This window comes from Hemiscyllium ocellatum, chromosome 48, assembly GCF_020745735.1.
Source record: "Hemiscyllium ocellatum isolate sHemOce1 chromosome 48, sHemOce1.pat.X.cur, whole genome shotgun sequence".
Classification (NCBI taxonomy): domain Eukaryota; kingdom Metazoa; phylum Chordata; class Chondrichthyes; order Orectolobiformes; family Hemiscylliidae; genus Hemiscyllium; species Hemiscyllium ocellatum.
The window spans coordinates 21,297,551-21,324,880 of NC_083448.1; the positions used below are offsets into that span (position 1 = coordinate 21,297,551).

Here is a 27,330-nt window from a genome sequence, read left to right on the forward strand (position 1 = left end):
GAGAGTGGCAAGTGTCTGGAACACACTGCCAGAAGAGGTAATGGAAGCAGATACATCGGTGACATTGAAGAGGCATCTGGATGGTTACATGAATCAGGAGGGAATACAGACCCAATCTTTTAGCTTAGTTAGGGTTTGGTGATCGTCACAGACTTAGAGGGCTGAAGGGCCTGTTCCTGTGCTGTACTTCTCTTTATTCTTCGTTCTTAACTGCTTAAAAAGTTCCCAGTCTCATTGTAATTGTAAAGATCAGACAGGTCGAAGATCGAAGTAAGTAAATAAAGAAGTGTTGTCAGAATTTTATTGGTTAATGGTGAGAGAAACACAAAAATGGTTGCAGTAGATCTGCTGCCAGACCCATATGTAATTATCATGAAAAGTTCACTCTAGAGCAGTTTCACCAGATCTTTGGTCATCTCTGGATTCCTCAGCTATAGTTTCTTCACCAGATTTTTGGTCTTCTTTTGATTGTCTGCTCTTGTTTTCGCTATTAGATTGTGTTATCTCTAATTGTCCAGTGACAATTTCTTCATGTATTGAATCTCTTTCGAAGCTTCCAGCTGTGGTCTCTTTGTCAGGATTTGGTGGCACCTCAAACAGTCTCACCAATGAGGTTTCACTGGATTTTGACACATCCTTTGATCGCTCAATTGCTGTCATGTTAACAGATTTAGTTTTGTCCTTTGGATGCACGTGCAATTCAGTCGTTCTTTTGAAATGTTTCCACTGGTCAATCACAGCCCTTTCCAAAGTTTTTAACCTGTTTTTGGAGGCACTACTGCCTTCGAAAACTCTTTCTGTGCTCAAAATGTGCCTGTCCTCAATTGGTTTCTCCTCATCTTTGACGAATCTATTCTCATTCTCAGACTCATGACCATCCTTTGGAATCTTTGTGAATCTCATGGAACTTTTTCTGGTCAATGTGTGCAATGGAATAAACTTGGAAGAGTAATTTCTGTGACAGTAGGTGGAAGTAGCCATGGTTTGTGTGTCGTGGAAGGGCACAGTGCACATGATAAAGTCCGTCATATTAAGTTCAAATAAAGGGGAGGGATTTGTGATGACAAATCTGGAAGAGAATAGCACAAATCACTTAGAATCAGAATGATGCAATACAACTGGAGATTATTCAGCCTGCTGAACGTGTGCTGGCTCTTGTTCAGGCTGAAAATGTGTTGCTGGAAAAGTGCAGCAGGTCAGGCAGCATCCAAGGAACAGGAGATTCGACGTTTCAGGTATAAGCCCTTCTTCAGGAGATTCCTGAAGAAGGGCTTATGCCCGAAACGTCGAATCTCCTGTTCCTTGGATGCTGCCTGACCTGCTGTGCTTTTCCAGCAACACATTTTTCAGCTATGATCTTCAGCATCTGCAGTCCTCACTTTCTCCTCTTGTTTAGGCTGTACAATCTGTCCCATTTTATTGCCCCTTCCCAAAGCCCAACACGTTTCCTTTTAAATTATTCACCTCATTCGCTTTTGAATGTTATTTTTGATTGTTTTTTGCACTTTCTTTAAAACAGCTCACGCCAACTTCGCTCACAGAGCCAAAAGTGGCAAATTGAAGCAGTGGAATTTGGTGCCATGGTTTGGTTATCTGTCCAAAAACCTTTCTTTGGCTTGTTTTTGTTTTACACTCCTGTGGAGAACTTGAGGATATTTCTTTTCTTGAAAGATATCAAACTAATGTGTGCAGTTCACTTCCGATGAGACTTTACCCAGAAGGAAAAGCCAGTAATAATACTTGGAAATGGACATCCTGGTCATCCCAGGTTTCCAATTTTTAGAATATAAGACAAGGTGGACCAGTATGTTTTACTGGATTTTCTTCCTGAACCATAAAGATTCCACAGCATCATTCTGCAGAAGGGCAGTGGGATTATATCCAGTGTCCTGGCCTCAACTAGCCTCACCAACGAAGTAGATCATTTGGCCATTGGATCAGTGTTTATGTCTGTAGCTATGTTTGATTGTTTGTCACAACGTCTGTGTCACAACAATGATTTTGTATTAACTCAGCTGCCCGAGATGCAAAAGAATTGCAAATGTTTCTTTTTTTTAGGTTAATCCTGACTGATGTTTTGAGTCAGTGCAACAGACTGATGTATGTAACTGGTACATGCAACTGAGGTAAGTGACTAAATAATTTATTTTTCATAGTGGCGTCAGTCAGTGTAGTGTTGATGAGCACAAAAGCAATTCAGTTTTCCTTGCACTAAATCATGGTGCCTAACAGAACATATGAGTGACGTCTGAATTACGTTAATGGCTCAGGCAAACGCCACCTCCCATAATACTCCACTAGGGAGTCTCGGTGAAGTTCTCAGCTCCCTGGAGTGGACCATGCAATCCATCAGCTTCTTAGCTTAGGCATTACCCACATGAGTGAAGTTGACAGTGAGATGTTCATTCTGGCTTCCATGCTTTAGCAAGGGGATTTTGGCCTTAATTTGGGTATAAAGTATATCCAGCTGAATGATACAGGTCTAAAGGGTGAGGTTATAGGATTGTTTGTTTAAATTAGACTTGTATTGCCCTGAGCATAGATTATAGAGTGCACTAATTCCAGTGTTTAATTTTAATAAAAAGTTTTTAATTTCACCTCATTTTCTCATCAACCTGTTCAAAGATGTTATTGCACAGGTTGAACTTCAACCTGAGTATCCTAGTCCAGAGGTAGGGACACAATCACCATGCCACAAGAGGGCCTCCAATTCCAGTGTGTTCATACAATTTAAGATATATGAGAGTACATGGAGGTAATTTACTTTGTCTTGTGCTGGAGGATGTTCAAAGCAAGCAAGAGTAACCATAAAATCGTAACTAAACCAGAAATTGCTGGAGAAAGTCAGCAAGTTTGGCACCATCTGTGCTGAGAAAGCAGAGTTAATGTTTCATGTCCGGTGACCCTTCTGCAGAATATTCCGATGACAAGTCGTTGGAATTGTACATTAATTCTGTTTTCTCTCCACAGATTGTTCAGCACTGGCAGTTCTTTGCTTTACCTTAAAGTTATAGTGTGCTCATTTGAGGACACAGTCAGCTCTGCTGTAACGGTTATGTTATTGTGTAATCTGGTGTTATAAGAAAATCTTCATAGCAGCACTATTTAAACTAATAGGGGCTGGAGTCATGTTAGAACTAAGACATGCATTGAAAGTTTGTGCTTTAGATACATAGTCCCCAATTCATCAATTGCATGTTATCAAAGTTGTGTGTTATCGCAGAGGACCTCTATTTTCATGCACAAAAGCTAGTGGAAATCCAGAACTCTCCTTCAAAAAGCTGTTAAGGTTGAGGACCAACTGAAAATGTCAAAAATGAGAGGGGTAGCTTTTTGTTGGATAAGGGGATTAAGTGTGACAGGTAAATGGGAGAATTACAATACCAATCAGTCCTTCAGGTTTTAAAAAAAATCATCTGTGGGTTGTAAGCGTCATTGGCTAACCAGCATTTATGGCCCATGTTGAGTTGCCTTTGAGAAGGTGGTGGTGACCTGCCTTCTTGAACTGATGCGGTCCACATGCTCTGAGTTGACCCACAATCCCATTAAGGAGGAAATTCCAAAATATTGACCCAGCGAGACACTGAAGGAATAGCAATATTTTTCCAAATCAGGATTGTGAGTGGCTTGAAGTGGAACTTGCTGCCCTTGTCCTCCTTGATGGAAGTGGTCATGGATTTGGAAGGTGCTGTCTCAGGATTTTTGCTGCATTTCTGCAGTGTGTCTTGTAGATCTGCTGCTGCTACTGAGCATAGCATTCTGAGTTATGATTTGGAGATGCCGGTGTTGGACTGGGATGTACAAAGTTAAAAATCACACAACACCAGGTTATAGTCCAACAGTCTAACTGGAAGCACGAGCTTTCAGAGCGACGCTCCTTCATCAGGTGTTAGGGGAGAACACAATTGTAAGACAGAATTTATAGCAAAAGTTTACAGTGTGATGTAACTGAAATTATACATTGAAAAATACCTAGATTGTTTGTTGAGTCTTTCATCTGTTGGAATACCATGATAGTTTCTCTTCTTTCATCTGTAAATCACAAAACCTTTTTATAAAAGTTACATTCTCAGGTTAACTGTAACAATTGGTGTTAGCCGGATAATATGTTGAAGGTGTTAGCCCCCTGTGTTCCCTGTCTGTGCCATAATGTTTAGACTGATTCTAAATAAAAATTGAGTTAACAGAGTCTTACATGAATTCATGCAGTTTTTAAGCAAAGTACAATGTAACTCTGCAAATACAAATTCACCCCACAAACGTATGTGTGTGTGTGTGTGTGTGTGTGTGTGTTCTTCGTGACCTGCAACACATTACCAATGAGGATGAGCACCTCGCCAAGACCTTCCCCACACCTCCACTGCTCGCCTTTAAACAACCGCCAAACCTCAAACAGATCATTGTTCGCAGCAAACTGCCCAGCTTTCAGGACAACTCCATACAACCCTGTCACGTTCGGTGCTGCAAGACATGTCAGAGTGTGGACATGGATACCACCATTACACTTGGGGACACCTCCCACCATGTACATGGCAGGTACTCATGTGACTCAGCCAACGTTGTCTATCTTATATGTTGCGGGCAAGGATGCCCTGAGGCATGGTACATTGGGGAAACTAAGCAAAGGCTACGGCACGGATGAATGGGGCGCCGCCCAGCAATCAACAGACAGGAGGGTTCCCTCCCTGTTGGGGAACACTTCAGCGGTCCAGGACATTCGACCTCAGACCTTCGGGTGACCATCCTCCAAGGCAGACTTCAGGACAGGCAGCAGCGAAAAATAGCCAAGCAGAGACTGATAGCTAAGTTCCGCACCCGTAGGGAGGGCCTCAACTGGGACCTTGGGTTCATGTCACATTACAGGTGATCACCATTGCACTACACACACACAGATACTCCACATACACACACACACACACACATATATATACGTTTGTGGGGTGAATTTGTACTTGCAGAGTTACATTGTACTTTGCTCAAAAACTGCATAAATTCATGTAAGACTCTGTTCACTCAATTTTTATTTAGAATCATTATGGCATAGGCAGAGAACACAGGGGGCTAACACTTTCAACATAGTATCTGGCTAACACCAATTGTTACAGTTAACCTGAGAATGTAACTTTTAAAAAAGGTTTTGTGATTTACAGATGAAAGAAGTCAAACTATCATGGTATTCGACAGATGATAGACTCAACAATCAAGGTATTTTTCAATGAATAATTTCAGTTAATCATACTGTAATCTTTTGCTGTAAATTCTGTTTTACAATTGTGTCCTCCACAACCACCTGATGAAGGAGTGTCACTTTGAAAGCTCGTGCTTCCAATTAGACTGTTGGACCATAACCTGGTATTGTGTGTTTTTTAACATTCTGAGTTGATTCACTGGAAATGCTGAGTTCTGTTTTGTTCCTATATTATGATATTCCTGTGACAAATGTCAACAAATTAAAATGCAGTGCTCAGTGCTCTGAATAGATGTGCTGCGTACATCAAAATTACACAATAATCAAAAGAATTACCGCTTCTTTGATTGCTTTTCTGGATCTTGCAATCGAAATATTCCAAAGCAAAGTATCCCATAAACATTCAGTGCTTTGCAAAACAGATCCATGTACCTTCCTCCATCCTAGTAAAACCAAAATATCTGTTACAGATGATAAAAACCATCTGATGATACATGAATAAAATGAACAAGGACAAATCATTACATTGCAATTGTAACCTATCTCGTGAAGTTCTTTTTCGCAGAACCTTGAAAGGTGAATGTTGGGACAACTGAAACAAGGTGTTGACCTTGTCTTTCACAGGCACACACACCATGCCTGCCTTAATGTCCCAGTAGCTCTCACATTGAAGTCTGCAAGCTTAACACAAGCCATGAAAAAATGTACTTACGTAGTCATAGAGATGTACAGCATGGAAACAGACCCTTCGATCCAACTCGTCTATAATGACCAGACATCCCAGATGAATCTATTCTCATGTGCCAGCACTTGACCTATATCCCTCCAAACACTTCCTATTCATTTATCCATCCAGATGCCTTGTAAATGTTGTAGTTGTACCAGGCTCCACCACATCTTCTGGCAGCTCATTCCGTACACATACAACCAACTGTGTGAAAAAGTTGCCCCTTAGGTCCCTTTTAAATCTTTCCCCTCTCATCCTAAACATATACCTCTAGTTCTGGACTCCCTCACATTAGGGAAAAGACCTTGTCTATTTAGCTTATCTATGCCCCTCATGATTTTACAAACATCTGTAAGGTTACCCCTCAGCCTGTGACACTCCAGGGAAAACAGCTCCAGTCTGTTCAGCCTCTCCCTGTAGCTCAAATCCTCCAACCCTGGCAACATCCTTGTAAATCTTTTCTGAACCCTTTCAAGTTTCACAACATCGTTCTGATAGGAAGGAGAGCAGAATTGCATGCAGTATTCCGAAAGTGGCCTAACCAATGTCTTGTACAGCCACAACATGACTTCCCAATTCCTATACTCGATATTCTGACCAATAAAGGAAAGCCTACCAAATGCCTTCTCCACTATCCTGTTCAACTGCGACTCTACTTTCAAGGAACCATGTTCTCTTTGTTCAGCAACAATTCCCTTACCATTAAGTGTATAAGACCTGTTCTGATCCTGCTGTAGTCTGCGGTAACCTTCTTCGCTGTCCACTACACCTCCAATTTTGGTGTCATCTGCAAACTTACTAACTACATCTTGTGTCCACATTCAAATCATTTATATAAATGATGAAAAACAATTGACCCAACACTGATCCTTATGGCACCCCACTGGTCACAGGCCTGAAAAGCAACCCTACACCAACACCCTATGTCTTCTACCTTTGATCCAAATGGCTAGCTCCAACTGTATTCCATATGATCTAACCTTGCTAGCCAGTCTACCATGAGTAACATTGTCAAACGCTTTACTGAAGCCTGTAGAGCCCTGCCCTCTTCAATCCTCTTCATTACTTCTTCAAAAAACTCAGTCATGGTAGTGAGACGTGATTTTCCACACACAAAGCCATGTTGGCTATCGCTCACCAGTCCTTGCATTTGATGGACAAGCTGCTGCTCTAAGCAGTCCCAGCTGATAGACAGAACATCCTTATCTTACTAAAAGCTTATCTTGACAAAGTCATTTACTGGTGTTGCCAAATTTTGTTGAATGTTTGAAACTTTCCTTATCCTAAGCACCCACCTTCACATTTCCAGCATTGATTCCTCGACAGTTCTACACTCAGACATAGCCACTATCTTTTACCATGGCCAGTTGAAAAGCAAGCCAACACTGTCAGTAAAATTATCTTACCTTTTTCATTAGCATTGTTTTTTGCAGCCAGTCCCACCCGCTCCTGATCCGTGTCATAACATGTAAGAATAGGTTGATTAAAAATATCTACACAAGTGATGAAATAAATGTATTATTTTGGGAAGTCTTCAAAGAGTCTGCAGATTGAGTAACTTTTTGAAGGCTCGTACTTGTCTTTGCAACCAATGTATTTATGTACATTGCGCAGTTAAGAGTCTGGTCACTGATGGCCTCCAGGATGATCAATTTATGAGACCTGGCAACAATAAAACCATTGAATGCCAAGGGAAGACTGTTGAGTTTCTCTGCCTGGACATAGGCAATTCTTGTATGGCCACTCTCAGACCCGGCCTGAATGATGTTAAGTTTTGCTGTATTTGGGCACAGACTACTTTCATGATCTGAGGACTGGAACTGGAACAGGGAAACCTGAAAGAATTCTGTCCAATGGTAGGGAGCAGAAGAGATATTTCCCAGATGAAACTGTAAAACAGTCCCAAAACAATCCATGAAGAAATTTGGGAGAAACATCTTCATACAGAGAGTGATGAGAATGTGTAGCTCACTACCACCTGAGATTCATAGAGGTATTTAAAGGAAGCAAAATAAATGCAGGATGGATAAAGAAATGGAAGGATGATGGTGTGGATCAGAGGAAACTGATCTAGATAATGAATGTCAGCTTGGGCCAATTGAGTGGATTGGACTATTTATGTACAATAAGTTCATTGACATCTTTTGTCTTTAATTGTGCCAATTTTTGTGATGGAGCACAACTTTGATGCTGCACTGAGATGCCATGTGAGCTGAGTTTGAATCTTCTGACTCAGTGGCTTGAGCCAGGAATCACAGCCCCTTTCACAGGTTGACAACCTTGGCACGTCCTTTTGACACAAGCAAAGAAGACTCAGACACTACCTAGTGTGGGATCGTGACAGATAACCTACAGCAAACTCTGCAAAGCGCTCGTCACACAGGGTGATTCGTGCTAGCTTGCAACGGTTCCGCTGCTCTGCTTTGTCCTGAGCATGGATGCTACCCCTCAGAGAGTCCTCATCAGCCAACTGTTCTTCGAGCTCCGGTGTCCCACCCCCAGTAACGAGGGTACGTATCAGCATCAGAATGTTGTCATTGAAGTATGTCTGGAAAGCAAAACATTACAGTTGCTTGTGAGGTTCATGGAAGACAGATTCATTTCTGATGAATCATGATTTTTCAAAATTTCTTCTGGCCAGTGTCTGACCTTGCTCCCTTTCATGCTTCAACACATTCAAACTCTGACACTCACTCCATCAAATTCCATCAACCTGTTCTCTTTGACCTGCATTTGTTCCCAATTCACCGAGACCTCTATTTTTAATCTTTCTTCCTTGTGTTCAAACCTTTCATGGCTTCAACCTTTTGCATCTCTGAAAACCTCTTAGCCCTCAAACCCTCAAACATTTCTGCACCACTCCATTTCTGATCTCTTAAGAATTCCCACTGTGGACCATTATTCCACTTGGCCTGGGCCCGAATCTCTCGAATTCTTTTCCTAAATCTCTTCATCTGTCTATCTCTCCTGCCAGCTTTCCTCTTTGATCAAACTATTAGTAACCTTTGTAATATCTCTTTTGGTGTGTTAGCTGTTTGAAGGCACAAAATAAATGCAAGTTGTGGTTAGATGAACTCTGATAATCAATTCTGTCCGGTTTCAAAAGGGCCTGAACGCAGGAGCTCCATTGCCACCTCTTTGAAAAATAATTTCAGGCATTTTTTTAAAATTTCACTTGTGGGTTGTGGGTGTCGCTGGCTGGAGATGGTGGTGCTGAGCTGCCTTCTTGAACTGCTGCAGTTTATGTGCTGCAGGTTGACCCACAATGCCCTTAGGGAGAGAATTCCAGGATTGTGACCAATCAACACTGAGGGAATGGCGATATATTTCTAAGTCAGGATGGTGAGTGGCCTGGAGTCAAACTTGAAGGGGATGATATTCCCATGTATGCCATGCCCATATTCTTCTAGAGGGTAGGGGTTGGGGGTGGGGGGAGTTGAAAGTTGCTGCCTCAGGATCTTTGGTGAAATTCTGCAGTGCATCTTGTAGATAGTACACACTGCTGTGACTGAGCATTGGTGGTGAAAGGATTGGCTGCTTATAGATGCAGTGTCAGTCAAGCAGGCTGCTTTTTCCAGGATGGTGTCAAGCTTTTTGCATGTTGTTGGAGCTGCACACATCCAGGCAAGTGGGCATAATCCATTACACTCCTGACTTGTGCCTTCTAGGTTTTGGGAGTTAGAAGGTGAATTACTCGTTGCAGTATTCTTAACCTCTGACCTGCTCTATTGCCATTGTATTTATGTAGGGAGTCCAGTTGAGTTTCTGGATGTTGAAAGACGGGGATTGTAACACAATTGAAAGTTAAGGATCAGTGGTTAGATTGTCTCTTATTGGAAATGGTCATTGCCTAATATTTGTGTGGCATGAATGTTACTTGCTACTTGTCAACCCAAGTCTGGATATTGTCCAGATCTTGTTCCATTTGAACATGGACTGCTTCAGTATCTGAGGAATCACAAATGGAGCTGAACTTTGTGCAATCATCAGCTAACACCCCCACTTTTGATCTTATAATGGAGGAAAGATCATTGAAGAATCAGCTGAAGATGGTTTAGTTGTAGAGTCATGGAGTCATGCAGCATGGAAACAGATGCTCCAGTCCAACCAGTCCATGCCAACCATAATCCCACCTGCCTGTACTTGGCCCATATAGCTCCAAACATTTCCTTTTCATGTACCTACCTAAATGTATTTGAAAAGTTAGCACCACCCTCAACCACTTCTTCCTCTGGAAGCTCATTCTGCACACAAACTACTCTCTGTATAAAAATATTGCTCCTCATACCTTTTTTAAAATCTTCCATTAAGTCACTGAAGTCCCCCTGCACCTCACAAATCTCATTCCTCACCTCCTTGCAATATTTTTAATGAACCTATTCAGACATATTACGACACTCCTCTAAAGCAGGTGAAACATGAACACAGGCATTCTAACCCAGAGGTCGAAATGGCACCATTATGCCACAACAGCCCACAACTCACTTCTCTTCTTATGTCCAAGATAAATTACTATCCCAACACCCCAATTATACCTCTGTCTTGCTGGTATAAAAGTCAACAGTTAGACTTATATTTTGAACTTGTTTTTAATGAGAGCTATCAGGATTTCCAAATCCAGGACAGATCTTTTAACCAACCAAATTTCACCTCAAGTGACGCCATTTGGATCCAATTCATTCAGGTTAATCTGTGCTGAGATCCCAATGACCTTGAAAAAGTATAAAGCAGTATCTCTTGAACTTACTGTGCACATCAAGGAATTCAAAATATTTGATGCAAACACACATCCACTGGCATATGGCTGTGTAAGGTAAAGATCCGTATTGGGATCATCGCGATCCTCCTGATCCAGAAAATGGACATTGGAATCGTGAACTGCAATTGAAAAGGAAGCTGAGAATAAAACAGTGTTTGTAGCAACTCTCAAATTCTTTGAAGAAATGTGAGAGGGAGAATAAGGTGCGTCTTGCAATTTCGGAAACCCAGCAGCCAAGGAGATAAATGATTCTGGAGGATCAGTTTCAATAACCTTAACAGAGGATTAAATATGAGATGCTGAACACAAAGGGATGCAGTGGCATAGTGGGAGTGTTAATGGACCAGTAATCCAGAGGCCCAGCTAATGCTCTGAGGAGATCGGGTTGAATTAAATTTGAAATTCACTAACCCGCAATTAAAAGTAGTTGAGGGATGACCATGAATTGCATATTATAACAGCCCTGATTCATTAAGTCCTTTCGGGAAGGAAATACTGCCTGAACTGATGTCAGTGTAACTCCAGCCACACGACCATGAAGTCCCTGAAATGGCTGAGTCTGCCATTTAATTGTACCGAACCATTACAGTGTTTCATGGAAAGAGTACAACCAGGCACATGTTCAGCATCAAACAACTCACCAGAAACGACAACAGCACACTTAGCCTGTCAACCCTGTAAAGGTCTCCTTACCTGGGCAGGATGAGATGGAAGACTTGTGTTCGATTTGGGAGAGCTGTGTCACAGACTGTCAAGCAATGGCCTAACATAGTCATATTCACAGAATCAAATCTTCCAGATAATGTAACATCAGCAATGCTGCCTCAGTGGTGTATAGTCAGGAGGGAGTTGCCCTGGGAATCCTCAGTATTGACTCCAGATCCCATAAAGCCTCATGGAAATCTCCTGCTAATTGACACAGACATCTTCCCCTTGGCTGATGAATTAGTTGACTTACATTTTGAAGCACATTGGGAGGGCACAGTGATGGCCATAAGAGCACTGAATGTATTCTGGGTGGGTGATTTCAACGTTCATTGCGAATTGTGGTACAATTGCTGGCTAAGTCCTGAGGGTCTAACTCCCTGACTGGCCCAGTGCCAGGTAGTGAGGGAACCGATGAGTCGAAAAGGTTTTCTAACCGTGTCTGTCACCCCAGACTGGGTGTCCAAAGATCAGGCATTTGATTTTAAATGAGATACCTGACTATACCCTCACCATTCTACCCTGTAACAGACATGTCTGTCCATAACAGAATCAGTAGGAATGAAGTCCACAAAATGCTTGCAGAAACAAGGTCCTGCCTTCTCATTGTGAAAGTCCTCTGGCATGTGTGGCATTACCACATGTTAAATGGGACAGATTTCAAACAGATCTAGCAACTCAAGACTAGGCATCCGTTAGGCACGGCAGCCATCAACAGCAGAAACAGAATTGTACTCAATCACATTCTGTAACCTCACGCCCCGGCATATCATACCATTATCATTACGCCAGGGAATCAATCCTGGTTCAATGAAAAGTGCAGGAAGACATTGGTGGAGCAACACCAGGTTTGTCTGAAAATGGACTGAAAATGGTCCAGGTTTACTCACACAACATACCAAGCACTGCAAAAACAGCATGCAATGGACAAGGCAGAGCACCCTTACAACAATCAGATGACATCTAAGTTCTACAGTACTGTCACTTCAAGCCACAAATGGTGGTGGACAATTAAACAACACGTTGTAGGAGGAGGCTTCCCAAATATTCACATCCTCAATGATGAAGGAACCTAGCACATCATTGTCAAATAATAAGGCTGAAGCATTTTCCACAACCTTCAGCCAAAAGTACGCAGGAAGATGGAGATCAATCATCTCACATCCAGGACATTTCTGCTGAAGTTCATCAGGGTAGTGTTCTCAGACCAACCACCTTCAGCTACTTTATCAAAACCTTCCCTCCATCATAAGATCAGAAGTAGGAATATTTGCTGATGATTGCAAAATGTTCAACATCATTCCTGACTTCTCAGATACTCATGCAGTCTATGTCCAAATGCATCAAGACTTGAACACTGTTTAGGCTTGGGCTGCCAAGTGACAAGTAACTTCTGCCACACAAAGTCCAAACAATGACCACCTCCAGCAAGAAAGACAGCAACCAAAGCTCCTTGGCATACAATGGCAGTACCATCACTGAATTCCCCTACTATCAACATCCTGGAGATTTCCATTAACGAGAAAATGAACAGGATTAGCTACAAGAACAGGTCAGAGACTAGGAATTCTACAGAGAGTAACTCAACTCCTGACTTCTTGTCAACGATCCACAAGGCACAAGTTAGGAGTGTGATGGAATACTCCCCACTTGCCTGGATGGGTGCAGCTTCAATAACATAAGAAACTTAACAGCATCCGGGAAAAAGCATCCCTTTCATTAGCACCACACCCACAAACATCCACTCTCTCTACTACCAATAGTGGCACTAGTGTGTATCAAAAACAAGATGCACTGCAGAAATTTACCAGTTCTGTGACAACACCTTTGAAAACCACTTCCACTACCATCGAGAAAGACAAGGGCAGCCATACAGGGGAACACCACCAGTTGTAAGTTCATCTCTATTTATGCCTACTGCATTTTCTTGAATGCTGCAAAGACCAGGATCCACATATACATTGGCTGTGGGAAGTTGTGCCCCTTTCTTTTTCAAGATGCCTGTTTCTAGACTTTTGGTTGCAATTCACCTCCATGCGCCTGGTTTTTGGACATCTGATCCAGGGGTGTGTTGGGTCAGAAGACCTCCTCGATTCATGAATATTAATATTAATATTAATAGACCCAGGCAGTGAGCTATGGAAGGGACCGTAATTTCACACTGTTAGCCTTTTTCTGAGCTGTGCGTATGCCCTTGGAGAGGAAGCACACAATGTTCAGTGGCACACTTGAGGATTTTCAAGGGCATTGGGTACCACAGGGCCAGAAATGAAATCAAATTAAATTTTGATTTTGTAAGCTTTTCTTTATCTTTTTTTAAAATAAAGTGACAGTGCCCCCAAAAGGCTGCTTTGTTTTCTTCAATTTTTTGGTCATTCTGATATAATTTGGTGGATAAAGGTCAGTATCTCTCCAGAAAAGGAGTTGGATAGACAAAGGTTGGGAAGGTTAGGTTTAAATGACCACCTCAACAGCAATTGGAGGTGGACAATACATACTGGCTGAGCCAACAACTCCTCCATCGACCATCCACCTGAGAGGGATGTCTCATCTGACAAACGGAATCTCGGACAGTGAAGCACTGCCTCATAGCTTCACAGTTAATGTTAGCAGAAATAATCTGCTCAAGACTCTGGAGCGGGACTGTGACTCACAACCAACAGTGTCAAAGATGAAAGTATTACTCACAGAGCCACAGCTAAGACCACACAGCCTGTGCACTCATTTCATGCTTGTTTTAGAAACCTTGGGGTTTCAAAGTTTGCGCTCTGGGTTGAAGCCAGAGATTATTACTGGAGTGTAACTGCAGTCTGATTGTGATGAGAAATTTACAGATCACTTTAAACAGATTTTATAAAGACATAAGCATGTACCAAGTGCGGTGATGACAGGAATTCTGTAGTAATGCTTGTTCTCGACGGTCGATAAATCAGCACTTGGATGATCACTTCCTGTGAGACAATTGTTAATTGTAAGTAAAGTATTTTGGAACAAGTTATGATACAATGGTTTCTCAATGGCCTTGGTTTGAATACATGTCCCATAAAGATCACAGGTACACACAATGTTACTAACCAGTAAACACGAGGGGTAGGAATTGCCCAGTGGTTTCATGGTCCTTGCTGTCAAGCACAAACAGGGATGGTAAACCCATGCTGTGTGAGGACCAGTCACTTGCCAGTGATTTTCCTTAAATGGGCCATTAATGACCAGGGGACAGGCTCACCATCCTAATTCCAGATAAGTAAAGAAACTTTCTTCTCTCAATCATTCCATGGAATGTATTTACCACAGAGCACTGTCAAACTGAGTTGTTAAGTGTATTCAAACTGTCAGAAACAGAGTTTTCAACAGCAAGGGGATTAAGGGTTATGGGAAAAAGGCAAGAAATTGGAGTTGAGGATTATCAGATTTGCCATGATCTGTTGAAGGGTGGAGCAGATTTGATGGACTTATGGCGTTCAGGCCTCCCTCTGTTTCTCTGTCATGATTTTAAAAACGTTGGCTGGCTCTCAAGGTTAAACAGCCAATAAGAGGTTCTGTTACTTGAAAGCAGCAACAGAATGTAAGGCATTTAACAGATCCTCTAATAGCACAGAATTCCTTCAGGACTGACCCTCCGACAGTGCAGCACTCCCTCTGTACAGACCTTCCAGTAGTGCAGTGGTCGCTCGAAGTGGCACTCCCTCAGTTCTGACCTTGTGACAGCACAGCATGCTTTCAGGACTGACCCTGTGACAGTGCGGTGCTCCCTCAGTACTGACCTCCCCCCTTCCCGACTTACTCAGTGTTACACTCTGTACTAAGGCGGGCGTTTTTACCCAAGATCAACTTGGGAAAGGGGTGAACATCCTTGACCTCCTTTGTCAGAGAAGAGAGCACTGCCCATTTGATCATAATTAAAACATCTCATTATGTGATCTGAGTATCTGATCCTTGATTGAAAAGGAAAATCAAAATCATTGAGAATCTCACGGCTGTAGCCCACTGTCGGGTGTGTGATTGAACATGAACACCAAAGGATTGGTACCTAATTAACTGAGTTATCACTGGCTCATTTCTCAGTTGGCACACTTCCAGTGGCTGTCAGTTGTAGTGCATGTTAATTCATGTTTTGGTGTCTGATATTCTGTTCTACTCTTCTGGTTTGTACAATAAACACTGAGATAAGACAAGTCGAGTAATTAAGACTACAGAGTCTGATGTACAGAAAAGAAAGTCAACTCACATTTCATTTTGAACTGTCATCTCCTTATCATGGAGAAGTGTACATCTGAAGCCCTGTCATAATAGATTTGTCCTGATATCCACTCTCCTCCCTCTTACCTATTCTCATCATCCCCAGCCCTTCAATTTGGGGGTGTGCAGCATTTAATACCTGACTAGTTTCCAGCTTCAGATGCAGATCAGCCATGTTCTGATGCTGCACCAACCAGTGTTTTGGTCATTAAAGATTCCCAATGTTCAAATTGTGTTCTTTTGTGCATATGTCTTTTGTGCATATGGGCGGCACGGTGGCACAGTGGTTGGGCGGCACGGTGGCACAGTGGTTGGGCGGCACGGTGGCACAGTGGTTAGCACTGCTGCCTCACAGCGCCTGAAGACCCGGGTTCAATTCCCGACTCAGGCGACTGACTGTGTGGAGTTTGCACGTTCTCCCCGTGTCTGCGTGGGTTTCCTCCCACAGTCCAAAGATGTGCGGGTCAGGTGAATTGGCCATGCTAAATTGCCCATAGTGTTAGGTAAGGGGTAATGTAGGGGTATGGGTGGGTTTCGCTTCGGCGGGTCGGTGTGGACTTGTTGGGCCGAAGGGCCTGTTTCCACACTGTAAGTCTAATCTGTAAGTCTAATCTAATCTAATTTCCTTGCAGATTTGCTCCTTTATTTTTCTATCATTATCTGGAGACCTATTGAAGATCCCAAAGCTATGATCTTCCTTTCCTACCTTCTGAAATCTAGCAAAATGGATTCTGTCCTTGCCCAGCATGGGTCCCTCTCTTTTTCCAACATTGCAATGTCTTTGCTAATCAGTGCTGCTACACCATTTTTTTTCTGTGCTGTGTATCTTTTTGAAACACATTGTTTCTTGCAATATGAGGTGCCCAATTCTGTCTCTGCTTCACCTGTTTCCATTCTCTATATGAGGCTATTTGTGTTTGAAGTTCACAAATTGAACTCTGCAATTTGTCCAGTTACTTAAGTGCAATTGAAACCTATCTCTGTATTCATCATAGTCCTCCTTCATCTGTTCCAGTATGAAAAGTCTTACTTCCTTGCTGATGACTGTTCAATATTTTCACTTTATTAGCCTTATTCCTCTTTGCTAGCTTGTTATTCTCCGAATAATGTAGTTTAAACCACCCGTCACTCGGCGAGTTACTCCTGTTGTGATTGTAATGAGGTCAATCAGGTAGACCTCAAGATATGAGCTCCCTGTCCAATCTGGTCCAATCAGGGAGCCTTCGCTGACAGAGAAGAACAGGAGTGTTCGACATCCTGTTCACTCGTGAGAGCTGGTTCTGTGGAAGCCGGACCAGTGTCAAGGACTGTCCTTGTGCAAATAAAGGGTGACTTGGTGACAGCGTACTGGCCTCTGCTGAGTTATTTCAACTACATCAAGGTACTTTAATATCTCATAACTTAAAATTTCTTAAACATTCAGCTAGTAAGCAAAGGTACCTGCAGTAGATTCCGATAACATGTTACTGATGTCCATGGATTCTTCAAAAAGCATTGCCTTGAGATTGAGTGTTGCTAAGATACACTCCTTGTCTTCCAAGGTCTTCTCCTGCAAATTGGTCCGGTTTGATGAGATAATGACGGTCATGTCACAGGAACCGATGCCAACTGCTTTTAAATCAGCACGACATAATGGTGAGCCCTGTATCAAAGGCCATAAGGTGATGAGACATAATTTTTTTATCAATATTCAAAAATTCTAAAACACTGACTATGGTTGTTCTGACAACAAAATGCCAATGCAGCAAGTGAGAGAGAAAGTGTATATCTCTAAGTGTTTTCACGGCTAGTCAGATACTCTCATTTTTGTCCTGTCACAAACATGGCAGGTAATTTGCACAAAGGAAGACCCACAAATGGTAAAATAATAACAGGGTTAGCAATGAGTGACTGCTGCACTGTCACTGAATTATTTGAAAAGATGTACTGCACTGTCCAAAAGTCAGTACTGAGAGACTACTGCACCTTTGGATGTCAGATTGAGGCTGTGTTTATCCTCTGATGCACATTGGGACTGTGGGATAACCAGAAATCATTCATATACTCATTGCTGTTTATGGGAGCTTGCTGTAGACTAAATATCTGCTTTGACTGCTTCACAGTTTTGGCTTCAGTCTGGTTCAACTTTATTGATTGTAAAATGATTCAACCTGTCCCGAGGTTGTGAAAGATGTGGTGAAAATGCAAATTTTCGCTTTTTGAAAGCAATTGTTCTGAAATGATGTCATCAAATCTTAGGTCTTAATGCCCTGATCATCTGATTTGGAGATGATATTGTGGTCTGTATTTCATGTATCAATATCCCTCTCTGTCCTCACATGGGACATTCCATGTTGTTCAACCTGCTAAGGAATAAAAATGTCTCTTGCTCTTGCACTTACCGGTAAAATGAATATCTTGGGGAAGTTGCTGATGGTTGACCACTCCTGGCTTATGTAATCCAGAGAGCCCACAAACACAATGGCCTTGAGTTCATCGTAGGCGAAGCTGCTTGCTCGTAGAGGCATAACAAAGTTGCGCAGCCCTATCCCAGGGCACTGTGCTTCCCCGAAGATACAGACGATCACGTGTCTGGAGAGTCGCAGTCTCGTTGCCATTGCACGATTCTGTAAGTAGGAACATTGGGACAGGAGTTTATTTAAATGGATACTTCTTGTGACCAGGATCAAACCTGGAAAACTGGAGGAATCCATTCAAACACTCGAGTCTGTTATACAATAGATTAGCAGAAGATTGCACCTTAGTTTTACTTATTGCAGAAGACACTTAAACCTACCCAGAACTGGGCGCTAAGTGATAGCAGTGGTTACACATGTGGCAGTAAATGAAACAATAAAACAAAAATAATCATCAATATTTCAGAGAGCAGAATGTCCTGACTAACACCTCTCTCTCTACCAGGCTTAGGATGATTCTTCAGCCCATTGCTGTCTCTGGGTTTTTCTTCACACAGACTGGCAGCTATGTGTGTTTTGCAGCTACAAACGTCATATCAGAGACTAGAGAAGGGCATATGAAAGTCACTCAATGTGGCAACTAACAAAATGAAATCATCATTTTTGAAGGAGTTCCAAAATAGTTGATGAGGGAAGTGCGGTAGATGTTGTGTAATTACATTTTCAAACGCTTCAGTTCAAGGCTAATGGGGTCAGGCAGGAACAATGGGTTAAAACCACAGTCATTAAGGCCCTATGGGCTCATTGGGTAAAATAGCCTCCTTCAGTGCTGTTGCCATTCTTTTCTCAAGCACTGTGAACCTTTGAACCAAGCTACTATGCTGGACACCGATTCACCGAATTCATACAGATGCCAAAGCAGCTGTTTCTAGCTCGGCTGGAAGTCACTTTTTTTTAATAAGTGGATAGATACTACTGGGAGCCCATTGTCACAGTGGTTAGCTGCATTAGTCCCATCACCTTGATGAGTTGCAGAGGAATTGCCAAAATTGGCCAGGTTTTTCATCCGTTTGCTTCTCTACATGGAAGGAATTACATGGTTTTTATGTGAATTGAGATAGTGTGGTCAAAAATAGTGAAGGCTATATGGAACAGTCTAGAACAAGCAGAGATCAAATCTTTCCTGATGTGACATTATTCAGTCATAAAAAAGTTTCAATTTGTGGGCAAGTCCAAAACTAGAGGCTAGAAAAATATGTTAGGTGCAAAGAAATCCACTAAGTGGTAAGAATGTGGAACTCCTGACCACAAGGAGTGGTTGAGGTAAATAGCATCGATGCATTTAAAAGCAAGTTGTATAAACATAGAGGGAGCTAAGAAAGTTGGTGACAGGATATGGAGTATAAAAACTGGCACAGAACACTTGGACCATCTGACTGATTTCGGTGCTGTAAATTCTGTACAAATCCCTATCATTGGGACAGGGATTATCATTTCACAAGGAGATTGTGCTCCAAGATCATATGTCATGCCAGGAACTTAATGGAGCAGTGATTCTGACAGATCTTTTGATTGGAACTGTGGTGGAGGACTCAAGTACCTGACATTGAAGCCAAACCCGTGGGAGACACTGAGAGAGGATACAGAAACTGATATTACAGCTCTTTTGAGAACAGCAGCGCAAACCCGATTACCCACCAGTGTGACTTGATTGATGCCCTTTGGTGGGCACCAGTGGAACATACCAGTGGAATCCAATTTCACATTCTCTCTATTTAGCATTGCTTCAATCCTGTAAATAAAAATGCAACATTGGAAGAATAAAATGTTGTTTATCTCTATGTTCAGATTATGAAGGGAGATGAGCTTTGGCATTGAGGTATAGTCACTGGAGTGTGTCCTACCTTTGGAGAACTTAGCTGGTAACACCCACCATCTTTGTGAACCAGTGGTACGGATGTGGAGAGAAAAATAAGCGACAATATTTGGCTGCATAAAAATGTAGCCAAGGTGGCCAAATGCCTCTTTTAGCAGTTTGATATGTAAGCTTATTGGGTAGAAGAGAATAAGATTGTGGCACTGGACTCTTGTGTACTCCTTCCTGTCTTCCTGTGTTTATTCTCCCCGTGTCTGCGTGGGTTTCCTCCGGGTGCTCCGGTTTCCTCCCACAGTCCAAAGATGTGCAGGTCAGGTGAATTGGTCATGCTAAATTGTCCGTAGTGTTAGGTAAGGGGTAAATGTAGGGGTATGGGTGGGTTGCGCTTCGGCGGGTCGGTGTGGACTTGTTGGGCCGAAGGGCCTGTTTCCACACTGTAAGTAATCTAATCTAATCTAATCTAATCTTGGCTGGTAATTTGGTGTGATGCGCTGAGAGTATTACACACCCAGAAGGAGGTCATTTGACTCATTATCTGCTTGAGCGATCCAATTGTCCTGCATCCTCACCCTTTATTTGATCCAACAACAACTTGCATTTAAGTAATGTCTACAAGATGGAAGAAAATGCAGCTGTGCTTCACAGAAACATTTCCTGACAGAATTTGATCCAAATCCCGGAGGTGGCCATGGGCATTCAGATGGAGTGCCAACCAGACATCCCAGTCACCGTCCATTTTAATTTCCCTTCCCACTCCTCCAACATGACCATCATTGGCCTCCTCCATTGCCACAATCCACCACATTCCAAATTGGAGGAACAACACCTCATCTTCCACCTGGACAGCCTATAGCCCAGAGGACTCAACTAACCTCTCTTCCCATCCCCCGACTCCCTTCTCAGCCCCTCCCCCTCCCTCATTCCTCTCATAGATCCTTCCTTCCAGCCACCAACCGGATTCATTCCTCCCATTGACCAATCAGGCCGTACACTCTACCTGTGTTTACCTATCCCTACCTCACCACTCCGCCCCTCTCCCCACCTGAACCTAGAAGGCTCGTTCATAAAGTCAGGAAATATGGGATACAGGGAGATTTGGCTACCTGGATTCAGAATTGGCTGGCTGGTCAGTGGTGAATGGTGACCTGCAGAGCTCTGTACTTGGGCCTCTGCTTTTTGTAGTTTTTATAAATGACTTGGATGAGGAGGTTGAGGGGTGGGTTAGTAAATTTGCAGATGACACAAAGGTTGGAGGTGTCGTCAATATTGCAGGCTGCAGCGTGACATAGACAGGATGCAGAGCTGGGCTGAGAAATGGCAGATGGAGTTTAACCTGGATAAATGCATTTTGGAAGGTCAAGCTCGAATGCTGAATATAGGATTAAAGACAGGATTCTTGGCAGTGTGGAGGAACAGAGGGATCTGGCTGTGCAAGTACATAGATCCTTCAAAGTTGCCACCCAAGTGGATAGAGTTGTTAAGAAAGCATATGGTGTTTTGGCTTTCATTAACAGGGGGATTGAGTTTAAGAGCTGCGAGATTTTGCTGCAGCTCTACAAGTCCCTGGTGAGACCACACTTGGAATATTGTATCCAGTTCTGGTCGCCCTACTATAGGAAAGATACAGACCCTTTGGAGAGGGTGCAAAGAAGGTTTAGCAGGATGCTGCCTGGACTGGAGGGTTTGCTTTCTGAAGAAAGGTTGAATAAGCTCGGACTTTTCTCTCTGGAGAGGAGGAGGAAGGGAGGAAACCTGATCGAGATATACAGGATAATGAGTGGAATAGATAGAGTCAATAGCCAGAGACTTTTCCCCAGGGCAGGATTGACTGGTAGTGGAGTCATAGTTTGAAGATATTAGGAGGAAGGTATAAAGGAGACGTCAGAGGTAGGTTCTTTACACAGAGAGTTGTTAATGTATGGAATGTGTTACCAGCTGTGGTGGTGGAAGCGTAGTCATTGAGGACATTTAAGCAACTGCTGGACATGTACATGGATAGCAGTGAGTTGAGGGGTGCGTAGATTAAGTTATTATATTTTACATTAGGATTAAATCTCGGCACATCGTAGGCTGTACTTTTCTATGTTCTATGTTCAAAACTCCCTCCCCCACTTTATCTGCAGCTCCCCTTACTTCCACCCCAAGTCCTGAAGAAGGGTTACAGTCAAAACGTTGATTTCTCAACCTCCTGACGCTGCCTGGCTTGCTGTGTTCTTCCAACCTCCTGCTTTGTCTATCACTAAACCGTTGAAGGCAAGAGAAGGTCAGGTGAACAAAAGCTTGCTCAAAGAGATAGATTTCACAGACTATTTCGGAGGAGATGAGAAAAGTATCAAGCAGGGTTAATCAGAAGGAAATTTTAGAATTCAGATCCAGGCAGCTGTTGTATCAAGTAATCTTTCTCAAAGAGCCCATGTCAAAGTTGCACTAAGCTGCACCCACCTTGACAAAATATTTTGATCGTGAGTCAGACAGTATAGCACAAGTTCCTGATGGAGACAAATACTGTGTATCATCTTTGGCTCCTGACAATTTTAAGAAATTATGTCGAACTAGTCAGTGTAATTTGTGCCCAATTGCTATCATGCAATAAACTACTTATATTTACAAAAGACAAATCTCTCTTCCCATGAAGCCTCACCAGTGGCCTCTACTTGACCAGTAATAATGAGACAGGCTCTTAACCTCAGTGTTGAAAGGAGGATTGAATGCACAATTTTGTCCTGTGTCTGTTTTTTCTGCTTACTGCTGTGGGAAGAGAAAAGAGCAAGATTGCTTCTCAGCCTTATCGGACAACGGTTTGGCTGACATACAGATTATTGACTAGCTGGCTGGCTGACTGCATGGAGAAGAGAAAGGGACTTTGATGCTTGACTGCTTGCTGGCTAGGAGACTCAGCTTCAGGAGGAGCTGCTTAAACAAGTGATGAGTGAGTTTTGTTTTAACTGCTGTTTTCTGCTGGGCTGCTAACTCCTTTGACTATTGTTAGATTTGAAGGAGAGAGGAAAGGTGAAATAACTGTACCAGTACCCCGTAACCAACTCACCCTTATTTACATGTGCACTGTGCATGGGCTGTTACCAGCTAGCTCAAAGCCAGTCCCTTGACTGAAGAGACCTTCTGAATCTCCTGTTTATATCTGTCAGACTGGGCTCCCTGATTAGTCCAGGTTAACAAACCCAATCAAGTTTCTCACATTCAGTAAGATCCACCTGACCCTGGTTCTAGTCACTACTGAAGGACTAAGGAACGTATCATCTTGAGAGCTACTATTGCCTTTGCTGTGCTGAGTCCAAACAGAGAGAGAAAGAGAGAGATTGAATATCGAGTGGTGGCTGCTTTGTGGACTTCATTTTTGGTTCTTTTGATTTCATTGGTTGCTGCTCCCATCTGAAATGGGGGACTGAGAAATGAACTACAAGATCCTAGGCTAGGGGCAGATGTTTGAGGGTGTGAGCTCCCATTTGAAGAAAATCCTGATCTGCTGAGTTCCATTGAAGATCCTGACTTCCCACTTTCCATATCGAGGAACAGCTGAAACAATTGACCATTGGAAGGTTATGAAGGAGTGTGTTTCTGTTTCTTTTGCTGTGTCTATTGAAGAGTGGTCCCCACTCTGCCAACAGGGGAAGAACAACAACACACACACTGCAGATTGATACAAAACCTACACCCTGCCTGTGCTTAATTTGATCTCTCCCTCTCTCTCTATTGGAAACGAGCTCTTATAACATTACATCTGTGGTCTCCACACCTCCTTCATAATTAATTTAGAATGAAACAAGGGGTGGCAACAATATTTTCACCATCAGTGTGGCTGACCATCACTGATGTAAGAATACTTCAGTGGCTCCTGTGACCTGATCACAGAAGCATTGGGTGAAGAGCTACACCCAATGCAGTAAGTCTTCCACCAAGTCAGCCAGCCAGTCAGGCAATCAGGGAAACTGTCAGGAGCCAGAGATGACATGTCTTCTTCTGGGACACTAGGCAAGCAGTAAGTCACTACCAAGGTTCTGAGTCTCCTGCTTTTGTGTGGTTTATTCACGGGATGTGACTGTTGGGTCAGAATTTATTGCCCAGAGAGTAGGTAAGATGCGGGGTAGATCCATGTTGTTGTGGGTCTGGAGTCACATGTAGGTCTGACCAAGTAAAACTGGCAGATTTCCTTCACTAAAGGACTTGAGTGAACCAGATGGATTTCCACAACAACTGACAGTGGCTGCATGCTGTCAATCAGGTTAACTTTCCATTGCAACTTTTGAAATGAATTCAAACTTCACCATGTGCCATGCTGAATGGCTGGGTCAAAATCTTGGATTTCTCTCTCTCAAGGCATTGTGGGTTAACTGTGGACTACAGCAGAAAATGAAGGGCAACTCAAGGATAATAACTTTTGGTCCAGCCAGCAACGCCCACATTCCACAAATGAATTTTTAAAAAATGGGATAACACTTTGTGTCTCCAGAACATTAATCTGGGGTTTGGATGAACTAGTCTAGTGGCATTACTATGATGCCAGCAGTTTCCTTCGGACTTAGTGACTTCAGTCAGGTGTTGGTCTGCTTTTGAACCTGTGGCAATACTTTTCCATGAGCTCTCTGGAAGACGGTATACCCTGGTGATGTATTTCTTGTTCAGCAAAGATTGTAAAGGTCAGACAGCAAATACAGTCCACTCAGTTTGACCTTAATTGTGGATAAACTTCAAGAATAAATTGGTGTAGAATGAACAGTCACATGAAAAATTGTGGGTTGATTCAGAAGACTCTGGAAGGATTTGTTAAGCTAAAGTAGTTCCTTATGAATTTGCTGGAGTTTTTGGAAGTGGTATCAGAAGGGATTGATGAGGGGAAGGCTGTTGATCTGGCCTTCCAGCAGGTGTTCAATACTGTGCTGCATTGCAATGAAGAAAGTTATAGGAGGTGGAATAAAAGGAACAGTAGCAATATGGATACAAAATTAACTGTGCTATGGGACACAGAAATATGCTAAAGTGGTGTTTCCGGAGCTGGAGGAAGTTTCTACTGGAATTCCCCAGGTTTTTAGGAACTGTAAATTTCCTGATATACATAAATGATCCAGATCTTGGTGTGTTGGGGACAAATTCAAAGGCAGTGAACCCAGGAAAATTGTAAATAATGAGAAGCGCAGTGTTGAACTTCTAAAGGACATTGACATCTTGGTGGAGTGGACAGATAGGTGTTGATCAAGTTCAGTGCAGAGAAGGGTGAGAGGGTGATCTTGGACTGAGAGAGCACAGTTGTTGGGTAAGCTAGTGTAAATATCTATTTTGTACAAATCTAAATTGTAACTTGTTGCTGGCATGAAATGTAAAACAGGGTGGCTGGAAGATGGTGTGTCGGTCAGTGTACAGTGCCGTGGTCAAAGACATTCAGAGGCTCAAGACTGTGGTGCTTGCCCCGAGGGTACTCATGGGGTTGAGACACTGAAATGTTCAGATAGAACTGACCCCTGTTCAGATAGAATTTACCATTGGCCTTGGGGACTGAAGCCTTCCTTGGGGAGCCACAACACAGTTTGAACCAGCTCGAAGAATCTACATCTGTGCCCTTCTGTTTGGCATGGAGGGGTTTCCAGTCCACTCATGCGCCCTTCACTTCCTTGAGAAGAAAGTGAGGACTGCAGATGCTGGAGATCAGAGCTGAAAATGTGTTGCTGGAAAAGCGCAGCAGGTCAGGCAGCATCCTGAAGAAGGGGTCATGCCTGAAACGTCGAATTCCTGAAGAAGGGCTCATGCCCGAAGTCGACATTCCTGAAGAAGGGCTCATGCCCAAAACGTCGACTCTCCTGCTCCTCGGATGCTGCTTGACCTGCTGCGCTTTTCCAGCAACACATTTTCAGCCCTTCACTTCCTTACCTTGATACACTCTCCAGATACACTCTGGCATCCATGTGCTGTCTAGTCATGGTGGAAGTCCCCAGTAGAAAGTGCTCTATCTGGGCGTCCTCACCCTTCCCATTAGGGATCTGGTCTCCAGCAACTCTGTGCAACTCTTGATTAAGGCCTGACATTTTTAAGGCCTCAAGGAGCCAGTCACCTTAAGTCATTTCTTCAATATTTAACAGGAGTCCTTCTAAATCTCTAGTGCACTTAAGCCTCCTGGTCCTGATCTTTAGACACATCATGTGGAGTGGGTAGGAAAATGGAAGGTCCTTTTCATGGCCTGACCAAGCTATTCCTTAACAGGTCCAGGCTGTGAAGGGAGCTGTTGCACACAGTCAACTGCCTGATAGATGCCCATGGTTATATCTGTGCCCAGGCACCCTTAGAGGGGGAGTGCGCCATGCCTAATGGTATATTTCAGGAATACCATGACCAGAGGGCACCAGATGGGGAGTGGACTGTGATCTCACACCCTCCACTCACCAAAAAATGCAATCTTAATTTAACCTTGCACATTTCCTTTATGATATTATCGCTTAGGAGCTATCAATCGAAAGGTTAATCAACTTGTTCATGAGTTATATTAAAACAGTAGAAGCAGGATTGATATCAGTACTGCATGTCAATCACACTGAGCCCACTGCAATACCAGCTGAAGGCATGAAAACAACGGGAAGGATGAAAGAAGTCTGGGATTTTCAAGCGGCCAAAGTTAGAGAGATGCAAATTGTCTCAGAAGGCTCTCTCTCCCAGCCCTCTCGCCTTTAGCTCTCAGTGAAAGTTAGTTTTGGTCAGACTGATATCAGTCCTTTCCATTAGAATCCTACAGCACATGATCAGTTACTCGATGACCTCTGATCTCAGATCTACACTGAGTTTACAGTCAGGTCAATTTGATCTCATAGATAAAGTCACTGCTGCTATTTGTTTCCCCACTTTGTGGAAATTGTTATTTTTGGCACAAGGTCTTTATTATGACAAGCTTACATTTTCCCAGTTGACTAAACAGAGCTGGTGTTACTCCTGCCTGATACCAACAGCAATAATTGAGATGCAGGCCCAGCTTAAATGAGGCAAAAAAATGTTTTCAAAGTGCAAGTGCCTGACGTGCACAGAAACACTAATTTGAAGGCGATCTTGCTTCACTTCAAGTCTGTTCAGCTGCTTAGTCACAAATCTCTTGAGCGTGAGCCAGCAGGGCTTGTTTTGATGCTGAACTCCACCTTGTCCCCTTAATGCCTCAACCAGATTTATATTTAACCTTCCATCCTTTGAAGGAGAGAGGAGTGTTTCTGTTTTTAAGATTATTAACTTTCCATGCCATGAGAGGGCTCGGGAGGTATGCTGACAAGCTCTGATCTCCAGAACTGGCTTTGGGCCCATGACTTTCCCTTTGCTTAATTAAATGAAGGCTCTGGGTAATGAATCAGCTCAAGTCAGGCTGCTCAAATCCTTGCATTCAGTAAACAAACAAAATCATCTTGTGAGGAAAGGGTCATTGGGAGTCAGGATCTTTGACTATTTGTTGGCAGT

General features: G+C 42.9%; 1 protein-coding gene across 1 annotated transcript in view; it reads right to left on the minus strand.

Annotated features, from left to right (window-relative positions):
• Window positions 1-381: 381 nt before the first annotated feature.
• Window positions 382-27,330, minus strand: part of LOC132836919 (calcium-activated potassium channel subunit alpha-1-like) — a 103,423-nt gene continuing 76,474 nt past the window's right edge. Inside the window, exons 21-28 of the mRNA XM_060856486.1 lie at window positions 19,713-19,806; window positions 18,000-18,224; window positions 17,059-17,260; window positions 14,253-14,330; window positions 10,663-10,793; window positions 8,269-8,463; window positions 5,525-5,631; window positions 382-1,069 (exon numbers count right to left, since the gene is read on the minus strand). Of these exons, the coding sequence (XP_060712469.1) occupies window positions 382-1,069; window positions 5,525-5,631; window positions 8,269-8,463; window positions 10,663-10,793; window positions 14,253-14,330; window positions 17,059-17,260; window positions 18,000-18,224; window positions 19,713-19,806 (1,720 nt within the window). The remainder of the gene's footprint in view (window positions 1,070-5,524; window positions 5,632-8,268; window positions 8,464-10,662; window positions 10,794-14,252; window positions 14,331-17,058; window positions 17,261-17,999; window positions 18,225-19,712; window positions 19,807-27,330) is intronic.